Source organism: Populus alba, chromosome 9, assembly GCF_005239225.2.
Source record: "Populus alba chromosome 9, ASM523922v2, whole genome shotgun sequence".
Taxonomy (NCBI): Eukaryota; Viridiplantae; Streptophyta; class Magnoliopsida; order Malpighiales; family Salicaceae; genus Populus; species Populus alba.
The window spans coordinates 12,320,546-12,341,084 of NC_133292.1; the positions used below are offsets into that span (position 1 = coordinate 12,320,546).

Here is a 20,539-nt window from a genome sequence, read left to right on the forward strand (position 1 = left end):
AAAAAAATTAATTTTGAGATTAGCGCATCAAAACAATAAAAAACATACAAAAAATTTAATTTTTAATAAAAAAATAATTTTTTAAAAAACACATAAATACAACCACATTTCTAAACATTTTATAAACTATTTTGGTCGAAATTGATCCAAAAAATCCACAGCAGCAAGATCTATCAACAGGATAAGGTCAGTTACAGTGACCACTTATATTTTAAGAGAAATAACTAATGTTGAATTTGAAAAACAGTTTACTTAAAAAAAAATTAAGAAGCTATCTAAATGGAAAAATTCGTCGATTCAATCACAAAAAATTCAAAGAAAAAGGCATTAAATCTATGGACATGAAACTCTATTATCAAGCACTATTTTTTGTTCTCTTTACTCTTCTAGTGGCATAGATTCAGCAAATCTATACAGGGATAATGCAGATCTCAGCATAAGAAAAAAAAAAAATCCCTGTTCACAGGTGCTTTCATCTAAAAACAAACATGCATTTAAATCAAAAGTCTCAAGTAATCATAAGGAAAACTATTAGTAAATGCACAAATATAAAAAAGAAAAGGGAATTGTGATTACCTAAGGAAGGTGAAAAAGGAATCAAATAATGATAATGAAGCTCTCCGGTATTTGTTTCACGATGAAGCACTCTGAAAAACACAGTGAGTGATTATTAATTGGAGACGGTAATGTAAGTCTTACGTTGTCAATAACCTATTAGTATGAATTTTAAAAATTTATTAGCGGTTTTATATAAAGACAGGTCATTTTTCTTTTTTTGAGACTTCACCTACTCTTTGATTCTGATTAGGTCTTTAATGTTTTCAGAACACGTGTCTCTCATTAAATGTCATTATATTAATTCAAATTTAGTATATTTCAGAAAAATAGTTGAGATTTTAATTATTCAAGATTCACAACCCGTGTTTCTCTTATAAAATATCACCATGTTAATTCAAATCTAATGTATTTCAAAAGGTTAATTAAAAGTCCTATTGTTCAAAATTCTTCACCCCATGACATTGATAGGTTAAATCAACAGTCACCATTTATATTTACAAGAGTGACTTGGTAAATACTTGTCACTTGCAATTATGTTAGAAGGAATATAGGTCTTCCAAGAGTTTGATAGTGAGAAATTATCTCTATGATCTGAAACAAAGCAAATATTTGTATCCAAAACCAAAGTTTCTAGTCCTTGATTGTCAAGGACATTTAAAATTTGTTTGGATAAAACTTGGGCCATGGTTAAATTAGATATTAAAGGGGGGTGTAAAATTAAATAACTTTAACATGTTCTATTTCTACACTCGGTAGGGGCAATTGCCTTTTAAAGGTTTTTTTTCTTTCCTTTGGTAGCCTGTCTTGATTGGGTTTTTTCATGTGCCAGAATCATCTAACTTGGTTGTCTGTTGAGGTTCGCTTCATTATTCAATGTTGTCAAATTTTATCTTATTTTATTTAATGAAAATTTTTATTAATAAGAACATTAGAATCAATTTTTCTCGAGATTTTATATATAAAAAAATGAATTAAATAAAGGATGGGTAATTATATAATTATTTAAATCCATGAGTTGTCTTCATCATTTAATTCAATAATCATAATCAACTATAAATTTTTTTTATTAAATTGAATTAAAATTCATTACTTAACATTATTTGTTAAAATGAAAATGCATTAAAAGTATTAGTAGAAAAACTTTTTAATCTAGTATTTGTCTTTTATTTCTCCTATTCCTTTTTAATTAGCATGAATTTAACAAATCAATGAATAAACAATGCAATTTCATTAAAGTAAAAAATATAATATCATATTGAAATGCTTTTGATAAATAACATATAAGAAACACACATGATGATATAAACAAAAAAAAACTCAAACCATAAAAAAATAGCATATCAGTGACCAATATGATGAAAATGGTGAGTCTGAAAATAAAGGGAATTGTGATTACCTTAAATGATGAGTATGAAAATAAAGACAATGATTCTACTATCTATTGCTCTATATTAGGCCGAGTGAGATGTATAATAAGTTTTTTTATGTTCTTACAAAACATGTAAAGATCTCAGTAACTATTAAAAAAATTAAAAGATATGGATACAAAGATATCATATAATAATATGATTGCTTTTTTTATTCTGAATATATTAGTATTTTTTTATCATGATTATATATTTTTTGTTTTTATGACACATACTTGTCATAAAATGTCATTTGAAAATTCAAATTTAAACCATCTTAGCAAGTTAATTAAAATTTTACTCGTTTGAAAATGTTAATTAAAAATACGTTTCAGAATATTGACAAGTTAAATCAACGATGTACATGAGTTATCATTAACATTTATAAAGTTACATCACAATGCAATGGTAATTACTTGTCACCTAAAAAGTATAAAAGAGTTGTAAATTATTATATAAAAAATGATGGTGTTGTAAAACTTGATTCAAGGTAGAACATGATTTAGAACCTAGGTTGTTGGGTTAAATTATATAAAAATTACGTAATTATAAAATCCAATTTAAAATTTAACATGATTTAGAGTTTAGGTTATCGAATCAATCTACATGCCATCATGTTGATATATGAGCTGTAGGTTAATCTGAATTAATATAACAATGATGTTATTTTGGAGGAAAAAATCAGAACAATATTATTTTAAATAAAAAAAATTATTATAATTGATCTTATAAAATCTTACAGACTCTAACAAAATTAATCCATTAAATTATAATTATTTAAATTTAACTAAATTAATATTTAAAATGATTCAAAATAAAATTTAAGATGGATAAGACTCGAGATTAACATGCCATCAAGTCGATTTTTATGACTAAGAGAGTAAATGTATGTTTGACTTAGAGGTGTGGTGATTTTTTTTAAATGTATAACTCTCTTAAAACATAAATTACACCTCATAAAAATAAAAAATATACACTTTTATATAAATCCTGCAAAAAAGACCAATCATATCTTCAAACCAAACAGTCCCGCATGTCCCTGCATTGGCGCGCATGGTGGGGATAATTATCGGCGTCCGTTCACATTTTCATGATAGATTAGCTCGATTTCAGTTTGTACTGGGCCTGGATCATTTAAATGGGCCATGAATTGCATGGTCTCCCATGCATCGCATATTCTTATTTTATTTTACGGGTTTCGATAGACTTTTCATAAAAAATAATTTAAAATCAAAACATCCCCATGTAATTAAATTAATAAGGGATTTACATGAGCTCGTGGTTAGCAAATGCTTTGTGAAGCCCAGAGCAGTGGGCCATAAACTATTACACCCCAGATTAAAAGAAAAATAAATAATAAAAAGAAAAATAATAAATAAATAAACCCATCTTTTGAATTGAATTTTATTCTTACATTGAGAGAGATGCTGATAAAAACTAAAAAAAAAAAAAAATATAAATTAACTATAAAAAATCTCCAGGTAAAAAATAATTTCCAACATCAATATATCAAAATGATAAAAAAATATAAAAAAAACATAATTTAAAACTAGAAGAATCTCAAAATCTCTAAAAAATATAATTCAATCATAATTTCAAACAAACACTTAATAAACAAATATAAAAAATATACTCTAATCTTAACTTTATATGTAAATTATTTTTTATATCAGTTTTATCAATAAAGAATTCTTAATTAAAGATTTCATCAATTTCTAATGATTTTTATTTTATAAAAACAACATTATTTTCGTAGAAGTTTTTAATTAAAAAAATAAAATATTTTAATGATAAAATTAATATAAAAATAATTCGAATACAAAATTATTAGTTTTTTTAATAATTTAATGAGATATTTAATGTTTTTATAAACTCTAATGCTGAGCTGTAGTTTTATAATCATAAAGTTTAAAGTTAGGTTCCCCAGTTTGAACATTTTCAAACCCTCAAATCTCAAACGGTCAAAAAAATTAAAATCCAAACCCTGCTAACCGTTTACCCAAGCCTCTCTCCACCGTCCGATCACTCGCTAAATTTTCAAATCCCTCAGTTTCCCTCAAAAACTCATTTTTCAAAAGAAAACACTCTCTCTCCTCTTTTCTTCTCCCTCGCTCTCTCCAGATTTTCTCATCTCCCAAACATCCTCTCCTATCCCTAAAATCTTGCCCTAGAATTTGCAATCAACTTCGAAACCCTAGAAATTTCACTACAGGAACTAAGTTTCCTTTACGAACTCTAAAATGCCTTTCTTACTGGATACCGCGAGCGCGATTAAGAGGCGGTTCGGGTTCCAAGACCAGTCCGTCTCGGAATCCGTGCCGTGCACGCCAGATCTACTGAAATCTGTCTCTCGAGATCATCACCTTGCTTCCACCCAATCTGTATTTGCCACGTCAGCAGTCCGGAGAATTAGTGACATGGATGATGATGATCACGGTGGCGCTACAGGCTCAGAGGTGGCCGCGCCGCGTCATGCACAGAGCTTTGAGTTCTCCGAGGATCCTTCCTTCTGGAAGGACCATAACGTGCAGGTTTAATTTACTTTTAATAAGTCTGATTTAGTCCAAAATATAATGACTTGATGCTAATCAAGCTTTAAATTAAGTGAATTTGTTATTCAATTAAGCTATGGTTTTGGTTGAATTATTTTTATTTTCTTAGGTTATTATAAGGTTAAGACCATTGAGTGGTTCGGAAATCTCTGTACAAGGGCATAGCAAGTGCGTTAGGCAAGAAAGTTGTCAGACAATTACCTGGACTGGCCATCCAGAGTCGCGGTTTACTTTCGATCTTGTAGCGGATGAAACTGTTACTCAGGTATACACTTCTTTTTATTGTTTATTTTTCGGGTAGAATATCAATTTCCATGTTTAATTTGATTACTGTGGTGTAACAGGAAAAAATGTTCAAAGTTGCTGGATTACCTATGGTGGACAATTGTATGGGAGGCTACAACAGTTGCATGTTTGCGTATGGCCAAGTGAGATTTTGCTTACGGTTTTCAGCTCTAATGTGATAGTCTAGTTGTTTTAGTGTCTAAGAAAAATAGATTAAAAGGAAAATGTTGTGAAAAGCAAAAAAATCTTTTTTAACTGGCTGAAATTATGTGCAGACTGGAAGTGGAAAGACTCATACAATGCTTGGAGACATCGAGGGAGGTACTCGAAGACACAGTGTTAATTGTGGAATGACACCTAGAGTATTTGAGTATTTGTTTTCAAGAATCCAAAAGGTTTGTGATTTTTCTCTTGGGCATCAAGTTGAACTATGAATGAATTCATTTTAGATTTTGGTGTGAGGCTGTGTTTAGGACTATTTTTTGGATATTTGTGTGCTACTCCCGAAGAATTAATTTTATGCCAGTACCTATTTAGCTAAGCCAGAAAATATGAGCCAAATTGCACAATTATAACAAGGAAGATATATGCTCTCTCATTGATTGTGCTTTTATCATGAATTGCGTTTAACTGTTTCTAGGATTTCCTTAGAATTCTGTTTAATGTATGCATATCTGGTATCTTTTTGTTCGCAAAGGAGCAGAGATTAGCTGCTTGCCTTTTTTCCTTTTACATTCACATAATTCATATCCAAACTGTTGGCCAAAGGCTGAAGTAGAGATTAGCTTTCTTTTTTAAGGGGTTGCTGATATCACTTTTGTTGGTTTCTGTGACACGAATCTAAATGTGGTTTTAATTGTTAATTTGTGTCAGGAAAAAGAGGCTCGTAAAGAGGAAAAGATAAAATTTACCTGTAAATGCTCTTTCTTGGAAATATACAACGAACAGATTCTTGATCTCCTGGATCCATCATCTTCCAACTTACAGGTACAGGTTAATTGAAGTCCGTATCTCTTCAATTTATATGTTTTCTTTTCCTGGCTGCAATAATAAAAACAATTTGCAATGTGGAAAAGAATTCTGCCATGAAAGAACTCTAACTCTCAAATTCCTCTTTTACTGCTTATGCTGTAAACAACATTGTTTTCATTAATTTATTTTGAACAGTATTAAACCATGTGAGTGTATATGAAGTTGTGCTCTTTTTACTTTTATTGAATTGAGATTTTTGGTGAAATTAAGAATATTTGGTGAACATTATTATTACAGATAAGAGAAGATGTGAAGAAAGGGATTTATGTGGATAATCTTAAGGAGATAGAAGTTGCAAGTGCTCGAGATGTGCTTCAACAACTAATTCAGGTATACAAATTGCCTATACACATTGTGCTCTTCAGAGCGAACTTACTGTGAGAAAAAGTGTTAATCAGTCTTCTGTTTTGAAATCTCCAATTGTTTCTGATTATCAGAACAAGCACTAAGCTTCCAAAACTATAAAGCAAAAACTATGATGTTACAAGTATGAGATTGTTGCTGGAAAATTGGGAAAAAACACTAATAGAAAAAGTTTTACATGGAAGAAGAATTCTTTTTTAGAATAAATCACTCTTCAGAACTTGTGCATTTACATGGATGATTATTGCTTTATTTCCTCAAAATTATACTTAACCAAGATTCATGCACTGTTTTTTCAGGGCGCAGCAAATAGAAAAGTAGCAACCACTAATATGAATCATGCAAGTAGTCGTTCTCATAGTGTATTTACATGCATCATTGAGAGTAAGGTTAGTGTTCTTTCTCATATTTTTTAATTGAAAAAAAAAAGTTAGACAAGAGTTATTTGTTGAATTTCAAGAAAAATAACATATACTGAATGCCTTCATTATCTCATTCCTGAAAGATATTTGGTTTCACATATGAAAAAAAAGTGATTTGAATTCTTTTAAATGAGTTGGTTTGATGTGGCAATTCTAATTGATGGTTTGTCATCAGTGGGAATCCCAAGGTGTAACTCACCATCGGTTTGCTCGGCTTAATCTTGTTGATTTAGCAGGATCTGAGAGGTACAAGGATGTGGAATAGAAAATTGATTTTATTGAAGAAGGTAGCTAGTAAAGATTTCAATCCATTTTGATAACCATGTGTTTATCATCACAGGCAGAAGAGTTCTGGTGCTGAAGGTGAACGTCTCAAGGAAGCTACCAATATTAATAAGTCACTTTCAACATTGGGGTGTGGTGTCCCACTTATTCTTAATTTCTTCAGTCATATATTTTTTTTATATATGGGAACTCAAAGTATTAATTCATTGTCAACTATTCATTTCATTTACTTGGTTTTGATGTTTGCAGACTTGTTATTATGAATCTTGTAAGTATATCAAATGGGAAGTCTCTTCATGTTCCTTACAGGGATTCAAAGCTCACATTTTTGCTTCAGGTAGACACCTTTTCAGTTTAATACTGTTATTTTATGTGGTGTAGTTGAAGAGTTCATAACATTTAGTTTTTTCAAAAAGATAAAAGCTCTAGCATTTTGTAATATTATTTTGCATTAAATGTCTTGATTGTTTTAGAAGTTGTAATTTCCTTTATCATAGATATGGCTTGCTAATATATACACTTCTATTTAATCAACATTTTGTTTATCTTTTCCTTTCAGGATTCTCTAGGAGGAAATTCAAAAACTATCATAATTGCTAATATTAGCCCATCTCTTTGGTTTGTTGCTATCTATTTTTTCATAGTTGTTTCTTTTAGATTATTGCCATGCAAACTTAAAAATAAAATTTGACAAGCATGGCATATTTATGCGTGGATATTCACGTTTCAGTATAACAAATTTTATGGTTCCCTTGCAGTTGTTCTTTGGAGACGCTTAGCACATTGAAGTTTGCACAACGTGCAAAATTCATCAAAAACAATGTATGTGATCTGTACTTTTTGTAATATTTAATTTGCCTTGAAGTTTATATATGACCCATACTTGATTACTAGTAGTAAAAAATAGGGAATAGGGTATCCTTTTGTAACTGATACTATTGTAACAAATAAAAAATTAAAATTTAGAACATACTTTTCTTTCCCTTGTACGTACATCTAATTTCTAATTGTCAACCATTATTCTGTTCTCCAGGCAATTATCAATGAAGATGCATCGGGAGATGTTATTGTGATGCGAATGCAAATTCAACAACTTAAGGTATTGTACTTAATTTGAGGTTCTCTCTCTTAACTTGTGATCGGTATAAGATTACCCTTATTTCAGAGCACTGTACTTTCATTTTGTTTTTGTGATGTTGTTACATCACTGTTACCTAAAAAAACTCTATTGCTCTAAGAAAAGTGACAAAGACAATTTTTTTTACCTACATTCTTTGTTCATATACTTTCAGAAAGAAGTGTCCAGACTTCGTAGTTTAGTCAATGAGGGTGTTGAAAATCTAGATAACGATACTTCATCCTTAAGCTTTCTTGGATCTCCTGGACAATTTAAGTGGGAAGGGCTTCATGGTTCATCTAGTCCGCTTATGCCTGAAAAAAGGATGTCTCAGGTGCCCATTAGTTGTTCTTAACTTTGAATATTTGATTCAGGATTGTTAAATGACCATCAGCTAAATTTTCCCTGTGCTTTCTTAGAAGAAAGATTATGAAGTTGCCCTTATTGGGGCCTTCAGGAGAGAAAACGATAAGGACATAGCATTGAAGGCATTAAAAGCTGAAAATCAAGCAGCTATGCAACTGGTATGTGTGAAAAAAATTGCTTGGATTTAATTAATAATTTGAAATTTTTTCTAGAAGTTAATTTTGATAATTTGAAATGGAATGTACCAGGCCAAACAAAGAGAGGATGAGATAAAAAGCTTAAAAATGATACTACGATTCCGAGAAGCTGGAGTAAAGAGGCTAGAAGCAGTTGCTGCAGGAAAGATTTCGGCTGAAACACACTTGTTGAAAGAAAAGGAGGAACATCTCAAGGAAATTGAAGTTTGGCGAACCCAGGTTGATCGCAACCAAGAAGTCACAAGATTTGCCACAGAAAATTTGCGTCTGAAGGAAGAAATTAGAAGGCATGCCTTTTTTAGCCTTTGTCATTCTTTCTATTCTCAGTAAAGTGACAAGACAAATTATATGGTGTCGATTTGTATACATTGGTTGTCCATTCTGAGAAATTCAACATGAAACAACCACATAAGATTAATGTAGTGATCATGGAGTATCTTTCTAATAATAAAAAAAAAAACAGAGCTGGATGTAAATTTATGTAAAACTTATGCTGATAGAAGTTCATCATATTAGCATTAAAACTGAGGTCAAACATCTCTGATAGCAATAAACAGTAGCTTCCAATAAACTGAACCGTGAGGAATGGGAATGTTCCATAGAAAGTTTGGAGTAAAAAATCAGAAACGGTACATTTTCATTTAATCAGGCCATGTATATTCTTTTTATTGGTGTTTGTTTGCAAATAACAGATTTCAATTAATAGTTCGGTGTTCAATTAAAGTTACATTCTGAAACTATTTCTTGTTTTGGGTGCTTATTTTGGTTCTGCTTCACAGATTAAAGTCATTCTGCGAGGAAGGTGAAAGGGAGATGATGAATGAACAAATCATGGTCTTACAGAATAAGGTAGAGAAAACAATGTCTAACTTGTTTTAAGCTGTGTATGTAATCAAATTATCCTCCTGTTTCTAAAACATCTTCTAACTGTATATGCAGTTACTAGAAGCACTAGATTGGAAACTTATGCATGAAACGGATTCCTTGGCAGTTCAGGTTCTTCACAAGCTTTGCTGTGAACTATGAAAATATATGGTTATATTTAGTTTTTTTCCTCATTAACTGTGAGTTTTTGATTTATTTCCATTACAGAAAACTAACTTAGACATGGACACAGAAGTTCAGGATGATCTACCGATTTTAATTCAGGTACAATTCAAGCGGATGCATTTCCCAAAGCTTTTTTCACAACATTGTAACTACTTTCGCATATAAGTTTTGATTACATTCATTGAGATGGGATGTAAAATATGCTAATGGTTTGTACTCATTCATGAAAGTCTGGCGATAATGTTTTTAATTTCTTCTTCATTGTTGCAAGAGTTTGTTGCTCGCTAGTATGATATCTGTAGTTGCTTTTCTGTTTATTCAATAGTAATCATATCCCAGACTCAAACTTGTGTTAAATGCTTGTGTAATTAGCAGTTTGACTGCTGGGTACTTTAACTTGATTTCGCAACAAGAGGCACGTGCACAGGTGTGGTTGTTATTATAGGCAACGGGGAGGTTCCTAGATTGTATACCGCAACCATCCTGTAGCACAAATTTAATGACATTGTAATATGATAGTTAGAGAATATTGTATTCACCGTTCTATATTTCAGAATCTCATTGCATTAGTCATCCAACCCCATTATGTATGATATTTTTGTCAAGGACAAGGCAGGCATTCTTGCTTTTACCAATTAATATCATTACATAGAGGGGGAAAAAAGCAGCAATTCTGCCTGATTGAATGTTTGAGATTCACATATAATTTTGTTTCTAGTATATCATGTTATACTGGCAAGTGCTTGGTGTATGTTTTGAATTATCTTACAATCTGTGCTATGTATGCTTTTTTTTGTGTTTGTATTACTCATGCATATTTTAGCACTAAAGACTTTGTGGATATAAATAACACTCTTGTTAACACAGGAACCAAGATCACCTTGTCAATCTTCAATTAATGAGGAGAACGAGTTCCTACGCATACAGGTCTGCTGCCCTGCTTCTTTGTTCACAAACTTTTATGTGGCTTTCATTTGATACAAGGGACATAAACATAATTTGTTGTATTATAGACTATTCAAAACCAGGCTGAAATTGACTTGCTCCATAAGCAGTTGGAGTTCTGTTTTGAAGAGAAGGATAGACTAGAAAGGTAAAAATTGACTCTTAATTCCTTTACTAATCAAAATGTTAGAAGATTCATTTGATTGAATTCTTCAATTAACATGTTTGGTTGCTTTTACCTGTAACTTGATAGCTGCTGATGGTGAATGTACGTTTGTGTAGACTCAAATACCTAATAAGTTTGTGTATGCATGTATGTTCTGCACTATCTCAAAATGCTGTCAGCCTGACCAGATTATTTTGTAGGCATGTCAATGATCTCATGATGAAACTTGAAGAAGAGAGATCTTATAGAGCTACAGACGAGAGCACACAGCAACTTGAACTTCCTTTATCAACTGATGCATCGGTTGTCAATGCCAGTGACCAAGTGGAGCTCAAAACAATGGTTGATGCCATTGCTGCAGCAAGTCAACGAGAAGCTGAAGCTCATGAAAAAGCTATTATATTGTTTACGGAGAATAATGAGCTGCAGTTGAAGCTTGAAACATTTATTGTGGCAAATGAAGAGCTACAGTCAAAACTCAAAGCATTGATTGAGGAAAAAAACAGTCTCATTGAAATGTATGAACGGGCAGCTTCAAAAAGTAGCTACAACAATGTGAACGATTCTGAGAGTGAACAAAATGGCATGGAGGTTCGTGATGATGATAATAGTGCTGAGAGGGGACAAAATGGCTTGGAAGTTCATAATATTGATAGTGCTTCTGAACTTGCCAACATAAGTGAGCAAGAGATGAAAACAGTTGAGAACCTAGAGCAGCAGCGTATGGAATTGCATGAAGAAAATGAAAAGCTGATGGGTTTGTATGAGATAGCTATGCATGAGAGGGATGAACTGAGAAGAAGGCTTTCTTCTTATGAACAGAACAGAGTTGAATCTAGAGGAGAACGTCATTGCCCAGAAAAACACGTGGAAGTTGATGGAGAGAAATGTCTTCAGTCTTGCGCTCCTCCTATTTACCCTGGTACAAAAGTTTCAATGGAGGAAATCCGTGCCCGTTTATTGAATGCGGAGCAAGCTTTTGTTGACTTTGATGAAGTTTTGAGAGAAATTGAAGCAACAGAAGAAGGGCTTCAGCTAAAGCAGGAAGAGTTTAGATCCCTTGAGCTACTTTCTTCTGAAATGCAAGATAAAAAAGCTCTTGCAGATAAGAAGTTATCGGCACTGAGATATTCTCTATCGAATTTTTCTTCATCGGTCGCTTACTTTGAACAGCGAGAAGTTAGAGCAAAGGCAAGGGTAAATGCTTCAGTGTCTTATTTTAGGAAAAAGAAAGAGGAGTTGGCTCGTCTTCAAGTTTGCAAAGCAGACACTGAGGCTAACCTGGGAAGGATCCAACAATCTGAAATTGAATTGAGAAACATCCTAGCTGTTTTGAAATCCAAACTCGAGGAGAAGAATCAGAGACAGGAGAGTGAAAAGGTTCTTTTTGCCATTGATAACGTCGAGAAAGTAGACACCTCACAGAGAAATTGGCAATTAGGTGGGAAAGCTACAGAGTTACTGAAGTCCGAGGAAGAGAAAACCAGGCTACAAAGTGAGATGAAGGTGTCCCGAGAAAAGCTTGGTCTTGTAAAAAGAGAATTTGAGGATTTGAGTAAAGGATTGGATAAGATAGAGAGTGAAATACTAGCTGTTCAGATTGATGTACAAAAAGGATCAAAATCCGTGGAGGAAATGGAACTTGCACTTCAAACTGTAATCCATGAGAAGGAAACTCTCCTAGAAATCACCGAGAATGGAATGTCTGAAATTCAGAGTATGATTCTTGAATACCAGCAATGTGTCTTTGATACAGATCTCAAGGAGGCAGAGTTGAAGACGCTGGAAGAAGAATTACAGCTGGAGTTCAGAAGAATCGAAGAGTTAAGAAAAGTGCGGGCAGCTGCTTCTGAGAAGATGACCAGGCTGTTGCAAAACACGAGCTCCCATTCTTGCTTCGCTGAAATGATGGAAGACTAGCTGCAATGTATTCAGGTTTCTATTTTCTTGTCAACCTGTAGTTAGATAACACTTGCACAGTATCACATCGTGTGGCCTGATGCATCTTTTATTATTAGCTAACAGTTACTTTGTAGAAGTTTATTCTTTATGCTTTCTGAGATAGCTTACCACACTGACCTCCTCCTCTTCTATGTATGTGTTGTTTGGTAAAAAAAAAAAATTGGAGCAAAACTCGATCAAAGTTATTTTTTCGAGTCATGTAATTAACGAATCATATCGGATTTAATAACTATGGAATAAAAAATTAGGTGGGCAATGACCATTTTACCATACAGACAACAGAAGAATTGCATGCTAATACTTGTCCTAAAACATGGAATACTTATATTCCATTGCATCTTAAGGACATCAAGAACTAGTTGAATCTCACACGTACACTCCTGTTTCCTTCTCTTGCTTTTCAACACCAAGTTAATACCCTGTGCTATGCTTAGCTCATCATTTGAAATTCCAATAAGTTCTCTTCTAGCAAATCCTGCACAGTAAAGACCATTCTTCCCTTTCCAATAATCAGGAAAGCTTCATTTTGGAATTCCATTTTCAGCAAAAAGGCCATGGCCACAATGCAATGCAATATTAGAATTAATTAAAACACGTTTGCTTTGCGAACCCACTCCCAGGGACAGATACAAGAGCATCAGATGGGAAAGGCAAGAGGCTTTGCGAGGTGTAACGTCAAACGATCACATGCCCTTTTCTTCCATAAAGAGGCATAAACATCCTCTCTTTCAAACACTAAGGCATGCAGATGTTGCTAAACCAGCAGGGCCTGCACGGCTGCACCAACTATGACCACTTCAACTTCTTCCATTGGGTAGAGTGGCTTAGAACCATGACACTGTTTTAAGAACACCTGATAAAAATTGTGTTCGCCGATGCATATTTTTTTACCAGCCCAACTTCTCCATAAATGCAGCGACGGAGTAGTAAATAAGATTATTCGTTGACCCAATTTCTTTTTCTTTCTTTTTTTGAATATCACGCAACAAATTAGAAAATTCATTGATCAAATGTGCGCGCGCTTGCGCTTTGAACAATTTAATGTACGTACATATGCAATGAGGCATTTGTCACCATTAATTTTCCAAATATCATTATCCGTCTTTAATCTGGTTCTGATGCCTATGAATATACGCATCATGTTTGCTTATTGCAGCTTCATTCCTAACACTGATTAATAGAAAAAATGGATATGGAGAAAGAGATACATCTTCATCTTCATCTGCCTCATGTAAAGAAATTCATTATAAAACTATTAAAAAGATATATTTATTTTATATCCCTATCTCGTTACTCCAACCAAGCACTTCTATGTTCCTTAACAGTAGTTTATGAGAGCTGGTTCGTTCCATTGTTTTGTGTTCCTCTGCAACAGGAAGGGCGTCTTTACAGTCAACAGGAAGTGATGCTAAAAAAACGCAGGGTAACCTCCTTTGAACTTATTATTGGTAATTATTACTATGGCCTAAGCATACACCCCACTGACTCGGTATGGCTCACAACTTGATAGTCAGCTATGCCACCCACCGTCGTATAGAAATCATCCGTCCATTCCCAGCTGTTCCCAAAGAGATACGAATGTTTCACCCAAACGAGTTGGTGGAATTCTTGTCTTTAGTGTCCCCAGAATTATTGGCTGATCCAGAGCTTGGCATGCAGTTTGAGAGGTTTCAAGTTGGCGATGCCTGCACTGTTTTTGATGGGTTATTCTGAGTTCTGTCAAGCTGCTTCTGCTTTTAAGACTTGATAGAGGTGATGCTGATATGCTTTGAACTGGTTTACATTATTACAATAAAGTTCTTGCCTCACAGATTTTTGGGGACAAGTTGGTATACAAATGAAGTTAGTGCACGACACAGATTCAGAATCCCAGAATAAGTCAAGCATTCAAGAGAATGTGCGTAACCCTGACCATTTTAATTCTGGTTGGTTAATAAAGATGCACGTAATCATTGCCATAAAACACAGGGGAAGAAAGGAATTAATTTAATATACACAATCCCTATCCTAAAACATGTTCTTCCTACAACTCAAAAGCTGAAAAATACTAAATGAAACTGATTATAGAACGAAGCTTTGAACTACCCTAAAAGGGATAAAATGATTACAATAATGTGTACATGCTGACATATCCAATGTACCGTAAGAGCTAAGGAAAAAGTGAAGGGATGGAAGTTTTCCCTATTACCAGAAACTATATGATACAAGTTCCATTTTCTGCAAATTTCTACCCGGCATCCAAATGTTCTTGTCAGGTGAATTCACCATCTTCACATTTTCAGTCAGTTCAAAACCTACCCTGCATTAAAATGCAATCGTAACATAAGAAATGTCTCAATTGACATTAGAAATGTCTCAATTGTGTTAGTGAAAATAAGCAGAGGCAATGGTCGATGCTAAAATGTATAGTTATACTCTGGTAGATAGAAGACTGTGCAGAGTGTGAGGATCAGAGGCTCTCGTGTTTGGGTGCTTCATGCTTAAATCAGCCAAAAATTATCATTCCTGCACCTCTTTAGATAATGCCTGACAAGAACTTCCTCTTCTCTTTCAACAGACAATAGAACTTGAACAAGTGGGACCACAGTGAGACAAAAATTACAACTTATACAGAACCCTTGGTGGTTAGACCCAAAGATGGAATTCAGCAAGATACTTTCTAGCATCTTTAGGATTGAGTTTCAAAACCATGATAACGAGATGGCAAGCAACAGTACAGCACTCAAGATCTTCTTTATCTCCAGGCCTACCTTTAGCCACCTCCATCTCAACCTTCACACACCCTTGATCTCCTTGAACTTAGCTCCATTTTCCATGAAAGCTAGCAAACTTCCCCTCCAAGAATATAAATAGATAGGGGGCATTGGAGACCCATATCACAAGTGAGACACCTCTATTTTTTTCATCTCCTAATCACAATGTGTCTAGTTGATAATTGATCACATACAAAAAACTTGACCAATGTAGTATAGAAGACAAAACCAGGATTAGCATCTTTTTTACCCTAAAAAGGGGGCTAAAAACATTCTCCAGTGGAAAAGTTATTTCAAACATGTTCATAGAAGTCATTTTCAGTAGCCAAGAGCTGATAGCTTTTATATAACCAAAATTTATCATTAATTTATTTGTTTTGGAGAGGGAGTATCTAGTAGGTTCACATTCACAAAATTAGTTTTCACACATCGAATCAAAAGCAGGATAGAAATCATATTCTGGCAACAGTATTTACCTCAGAGAAAAGGACAACTTTAAGTCAAAACCCCTTCCAAACTGTCAACTACAACCACTTCAAACAAAAATGAACTATAGTATGCCAACCGTTTCAGCCTGCTACCTTTATCACACCGATTTCATCAATCTTTGAGCTCTTATGCTGCAAGAGAACAGATTATAAAATATAGGGCTTGTTTAAGGAGAACAAGGAGCTAAGGAGTGAAAAGCAGTCAAGTAACTCATAACAAAAGGAGAGAGATGAGACTGAACATACTGCAAAGTTACCATAACTTCAAACAAATATTATTACCTTACTTTTTTTGTGCTTATGCACATCATTAAGATCTTCATCCCCATCATGCTTCCTTTTCTGAAATCACACAACCAAAAAGTCTATTGACAATGCCATTGAGCATTCAACAAAATTTAGAAAAAGAAAACATCACAGCATACATAAAAAATGGAATGTCAAAACCTCCGAATAACAGCAGTTCCTTCCTAGCCATCAGCAAAATTACTTGTTTACAATGCAAGTGAGTAATGAGTTCTAACCTTTTCGTGGTGTTTTTTGGAGTGATCAGCACCAGAATCATGATGCCCACTTCTATCCTTCTTCTTCTCCTTGTCTTTGTCTTTACTCCGATCTTTATCCTTATGACGGCGTTTATGTTTCTTATGCTCTTTATCCTTCTCCTTATCTCTATCTTTTTGTTTTTTATGCTTCCTATCCTTGTCCTTGGACTCACCTTTTGATTTCCCAGCTATGGTAGGAGTCCCCTTCTCTGCCTAAAGAAGTAAAAAAAAAACAAATAAAAAATTCTTTGGGACATCAAACAAGAGCCAATGACAATTTGATAAAGTGTGCAAGACTAAACTAAAGCAACTAATAATCCCATGAAATTCAAGGCAAGATAGATTTCTTACAGAAGGCAGATCTATGGGAGTAGTTTCCTTCAGTTGGAAGGCCTCTCTAAGTACATTCAAGTCAAAGGGCTGTATGCGTGCATTACTATCTCTGGAGGTATTCTGGATAAGCTGATCCAATTGCATCCCTTCGCCTTTTCTAATTTCAGTGTCTCCCACCACATTGTGAAGATAATGTGTGTCAGCAATTGACAAAGGAAGTGAACGCTTGCAGAAATATTCGTAATGGGGCAACAGCTTGTAGTGACTTATAAGATCAACAGCACCAGTCAGCTCTCTTGGTCCTGAAATTTCAAAAGGGCACCATCTCATAACCGTAACCAACAAAATATTGTGCAAACCTCATTATATTCATTTTCACATTCTGAGTTTCTTCTTCATTGCCCTCTTCCTTTCCCTTCTTCACATGGATGGAGAAAGTTTACAGTATTCAAACGACGATAAGAAAAAAATAAAACTAAGCTAATATTGCTGTGTAAATAAAGACAACAAGAAATCTGGTCTTACCTTTTCAGGTATTGAGAAACAATCAATAAAGAAGAAAAGCTGGGCACACAATGACAATTGGGGGTAAAATAAGGTTTTTTTCTTAATTCACAGAAAAAAGGGGGTAGGAATAAAGCCCAGTTGCATATGCATGCATTACATCCAATCCCATGTATAAATGTATACAAAGATGATAACAAGATGAGGCTTTAACAAGTCAGTGATCAACAATGCTAAAGAACTTAAACAGTGTTGAAAGATTATTTATATTTGATGTTTCTAAATAGATATTTTCAGAAGAGCCCATGAATTGTTAACTAATCATTCCCCACTTTTGAACCAAAAATACTTAATTAAGGGTTATAGACCTAATAATCAATCATACCTACACTCTTTTATATCAATATTTGTTTCTATAATATGTTCTTGGATAAAATTTACAGCAGTTTTCATATCCCAGGAGGTCTGGTGAAAACACATGAACTATGTGATAGAACAGGACACATTGGCCTTAACTTTCCTTTGGACCATGTGATAGATGATAGAATTGGTGATATCATTTCAGCTTTGGTTTATGTAACATTTTAATTTGGTTTGGGAGGAGGGCAAAATGAATTATGCTTTGCCAATACAAGAAAGCTACGTCCCCATATCATTCGAGAAAGATCCAGCTATGTAGTGATTTGACATGGGTAATGATGATAACACACTAAGTATTCAAAAATATTGTTTACGAGCAAAATCAAGAGGGGGTAGGGGTAAAGCGGCAACAAACCAAAAATATTGTAAGAACCAACTCTTACCTCTTCCAAACCTCTTGCTTTCCGGATCCATGGGTCAATGTTTCATGACCAGGTGAACCACCAGCTGCGTGTTAGTTATCACAACAGAAAAGGCTTCATAACTATCAAATACCATTAAAAATGAATTTCAGCGTATAAAAAAAGAATGCATCAAGCAGCTACCTTTCCAATCAGACTAAATCCAGGCATATACAGAACAAGGTGTTTGAAAAATAAAACTGCTGCCAAATTTGGGCAACATAAAAAGATCACAACAAGCGTCAAATATAGCATGCTCACATGTTAAGTTCATGCTATAGGCAAAAACTCAACAAACATGTAGGCTTTCTCTTGTTTTATAATATGTTAGATCTACACTGTTCACTATCTTTTGTAGGGTAACTATATTTTGAAGAGGAAATTGGATATTCTTTTGTCAATAGAAAAGATTAACATTGGGAATTTATATAAACTTCTGGGAAACAAGGAAATCTATAATGCTCATAATTCCAAACACCATATAAAGCATTAGGAGAAATCCTCAAGTCCAAAAGATGCAACAAGGCAGAGACCTGGCAGCTTGAAGATCACACTCGATTCATAGGATGAGAATTTCAAAAAATAAAAAACCCTATAAATTAGGGAGTGTGATATCTGTCAGAGTTACTATACAACTTAACAGCTAGCCATCAGAAATAAGCTTCCAAATTTTCTAGAAAATGATAATACGACCTAATTAATTACTCAAGTCAGTTTCTTGGTTGTACTGCTTATGTATAACATAGATAAACTTTTCCAGCTAAACTGGGCTATAAAAGCGTTCCTAGACAGCACTCAACAGATACGAACGCAAAAGGAAAGAAAAAAAGAAAACCCAGATGAGAAGCAATGTAAGGCGATGCTTTCACACGATTTAAATGAGAAAAACCATCAAAATTTCATTATATCATATCAGATCATATTCAGCTGCACAACCCTCTTCTAGACATACAACTATCAAAGAAAACTCAACAGACACATAAAAAGAAAGAAAAAGAAAACTCATCCAAGTAATGCAAGGCAATGTTTTCAAAGGATTTAAATGAGATAAACCATCGCAATCCCATTATATCACACACACCAGATCATATTCAGCTGCACATACAATTATAAAACAACGTTTTCCCTTCTTCCATACATACATGATGGAAGGATTCCAAATTGCACGATCACTCCTAAGCTAGCAAGCACGCATAAATCAATACCCCACCCATCAATGCACCAAAAAGATCAAACCTTTTGACAAACCCCGAACACTAATTACTCTGTAAGCTAGCTGTCTTAATCATTCTGAAAAGTCGATTTTAACCCGATAAAGTCTCACTGCCACTGTTAAACTAAGTCCACGAATTCTCTAAATTCACTAACCTAATCGCATTATCTCAAGCAGGAATGGCATATAGTTATAATTTCGAGGAAATATCACAAAACCCTAATTTCTGCAATCAAAAAGATAAAAATTTTGCTTAAACAAACCTTTGACATGGATCCAGAATTCCGGAATATCTTTACTCTTCAAGATCACGAGGACAAAACCATAAATTTATTATACCCTTCCTCCTCCCCCTCCTTTTCCACAACCCCTCTTTTCAAGTTCGGCAACAAGGAGCTTAAAAAATCGAAACCTTCTTGGCTGTGAGATTGGGAATTGAAAATTGGAAATGCCCAATTGCTGGAATTGGAGGGAGGGAGCGAGAGAGAGAGAGAGCGAGTGAATTTGATGGATCAGAGAAGATTCGAGAGGGAGAGAGAGAGGGAGTGAGACAGTTTATTTATAGCAGACGAAATTGGGTGTTTTTTTAGGGTTTATCTTGAAAGGGTCCCCAATTGGGAGTCTTAAGAGATCGGGGTAAGCTCATGTTAGTCCCTGAACCATACTTTTATAAATAAACTGGATTCCTAAACTATGTTTTTATGCAATTTAATCCATAGTATGTCAAATAATTATCAATTGGACGATGGATACTTCCGTAAAAAAACATGCCTAAGCATTTGCACGGGCATTTTTGTTAATAAAAGAATCAAATTGAGGGTTATTGGATTTGTTGGTAATGAAAGCACAGGTTTGGAACTCAATTTGTAAAAAGACTCGTGGGTCGAGGATTCATTTGATATTACGCCAAAACAATTTCAAGCAATGTTATTAGTTAAAATAAAAAACCTGGAACTGATTAAATTTGAATGATATAGTCAAATTTTAATTTGAATTTTTTTTTAAAAAAAAATAAAAGTTATTTTCAGTTTTTTTAAAATTAAAATAATTATAATTAATTCAAATTAATTCACCTTACCCGTAAACTAGGCCTGCCTTGAGACAGTTGAGCCAGTTCTTGATTGGTCTCTCCATCGTTTTATCCAACTTATTTTGATTATTTTGCTCAGACATGTT

At 33.9% G+C, this 20,539-nt stretch overlaps 2 protein-coding genes across 5 annotated transcripts; one reads left to right on the forward strand and one right to left on the reverse strand.

Annotated features, from left to right (window-relative positions):
* Window positions 1-3,989: 3,989 nt before the first annotated feature.
* Window positions 3,990-12,819, forward strand: LOC118032413 (kinesin-like protein KIN-12E). 2 transcript variants are annotated; one of them, XM_035037127.2, is made up of 22 exons: window positions 3,990-4,495; window positions 4,626-4,781; window positions 4,861-4,944; window positions 5,077-5,196; window positions 5,675-5,788; window positions 6,071-6,163; window positions 6,496-6,585; window positions 6,794-6,864; window positions 6,959-7,033; window positions 7,153-7,240; window positions 7,463-7,521; window positions 7,662-7,725; window positions 7,937-8,002; window positions 8,196-8,354; window positions 8,443-8,544; window positions 8,635-8,870; window positions 9,363-9,432; window positions 9,523-9,579; window positions 9,676-9,732; window positions 10,501-10,560; window positions 10,647-10,726; window positions 10,945-12,819. In XM_035037127.2, the coding sequence occupies exons 1-22, from the start codon at window positions 4,205-4,207 to the stop codon at window positions 12,662-12,664; spliced, it is 3,912 nt and encodes a 1,303-aa protein (XP_034893018.1). In that variant the 5' UTR covers window positions 3,990-4,204; the 3' UTR covers window positions 12,665-12,819. The 2 variants fall into 2 exon arrangements, with proteins under 2 accessions (XP_034893018.1, XP_034893017.1); XM_035037126.2 differs by having other exon boundaries at window positions 3,991-4,495; window positions 8,440-8,544.
* A 1,839-nt stretch (window positions 12,820-14,658) lies between these two features.
* On the reverse strand, window positions 14,659-19,961 carry LOC118032412 (mediator of RNA polymerase II transcription subunit 19a). Of its 3 annotated transcripts, none has more exons than XM_035037123.2 (7): window positions 19,627-19,960; window positions 18,133-18,196; window positions 16,844-17,127; window positions 16,472-16,705; window positions 16,230-16,289; window positions 15,936-16,079; window positions 14,659-15,005 (listed from the first exon to the last, which is right to left on the reverse strand). In XM_035037123.2, the coding sequence occupies exons 2-6, from the start codon at window positions 18,161-18,163 to the stop codon at window positions 16,029-16,031; spliced, it is 660 nt and encodes a 219-aa protein (XP_034893014.1). In that variant the 5' UTR covers window positions 18,164-18,196; window positions 19,627-19,960; the 3' UTR covers window positions 14,659-15,005; window positions 15,936-16,028. The 3 variants fall into 3 exon arrangements, with proteins under 3 accessions (XP_034893014.1, XP_034893015.1, XP_034893016.1); XM_035037124.2 differs by having other exon boundaries at window positions 18,133-18,233; XM_035037125.2 differs by lacking the exon at window positions 14,659-15,005 and having other exon boundaries at window positions 15,941-16,079; window positions 16,235-16,289; window positions 19,627-19,961.
* Between the last annotated feature and the right edge of the window lie 578 nt (window positions 19,962-20,539).

Excerpts from the sequence above, each read along its gene's own strand:
- LOC118032413 (XM_035037126.2), top strand. The coding sequence starts at position 4,205 with ATGCCTTTCTTACTGGATACCGCGAGCGCGATTAAGAGGCGGTTCGGG. Across the intron at positions 4,496-4,625 it reads GGAAGGACCATAACGTGCAG|GTTATTATAAGGTTAAGACC; the intron begins GTTTAATTTACT and ends TTATTTTCTTAG. Across the intron at positions 8,871-9,362 it reads CTGAAGGAAGAAATTAGAAG|ATTAAAGTCATTCTGCGAGG; the intron begins GCATGCCTTTTT and ends TCTGCTTCACAG.
- LOC118032412 (XM_035037123.2), bottom strand. The coding sequence starts at position 18,163 with ATGGATCCGGAAAGCAAGAGGTTTGGAAGAG. Across the intron at positions 16,706-16,843 it reads CTCCCATAGATCTGCCTTCT|GCAGAGAAGGGGACTCCTAC; the intron begins GTAAGAAATCTA and ends TTACTTCTTTAG. Across the intron at positions 16,290-16,471 it reads CCAAAAAACACCACGAAAAG|AAAAGGAAGCATGATGGGGA; the intron begins GTTAGAACTCAT and ends GTGTGATTTCAG.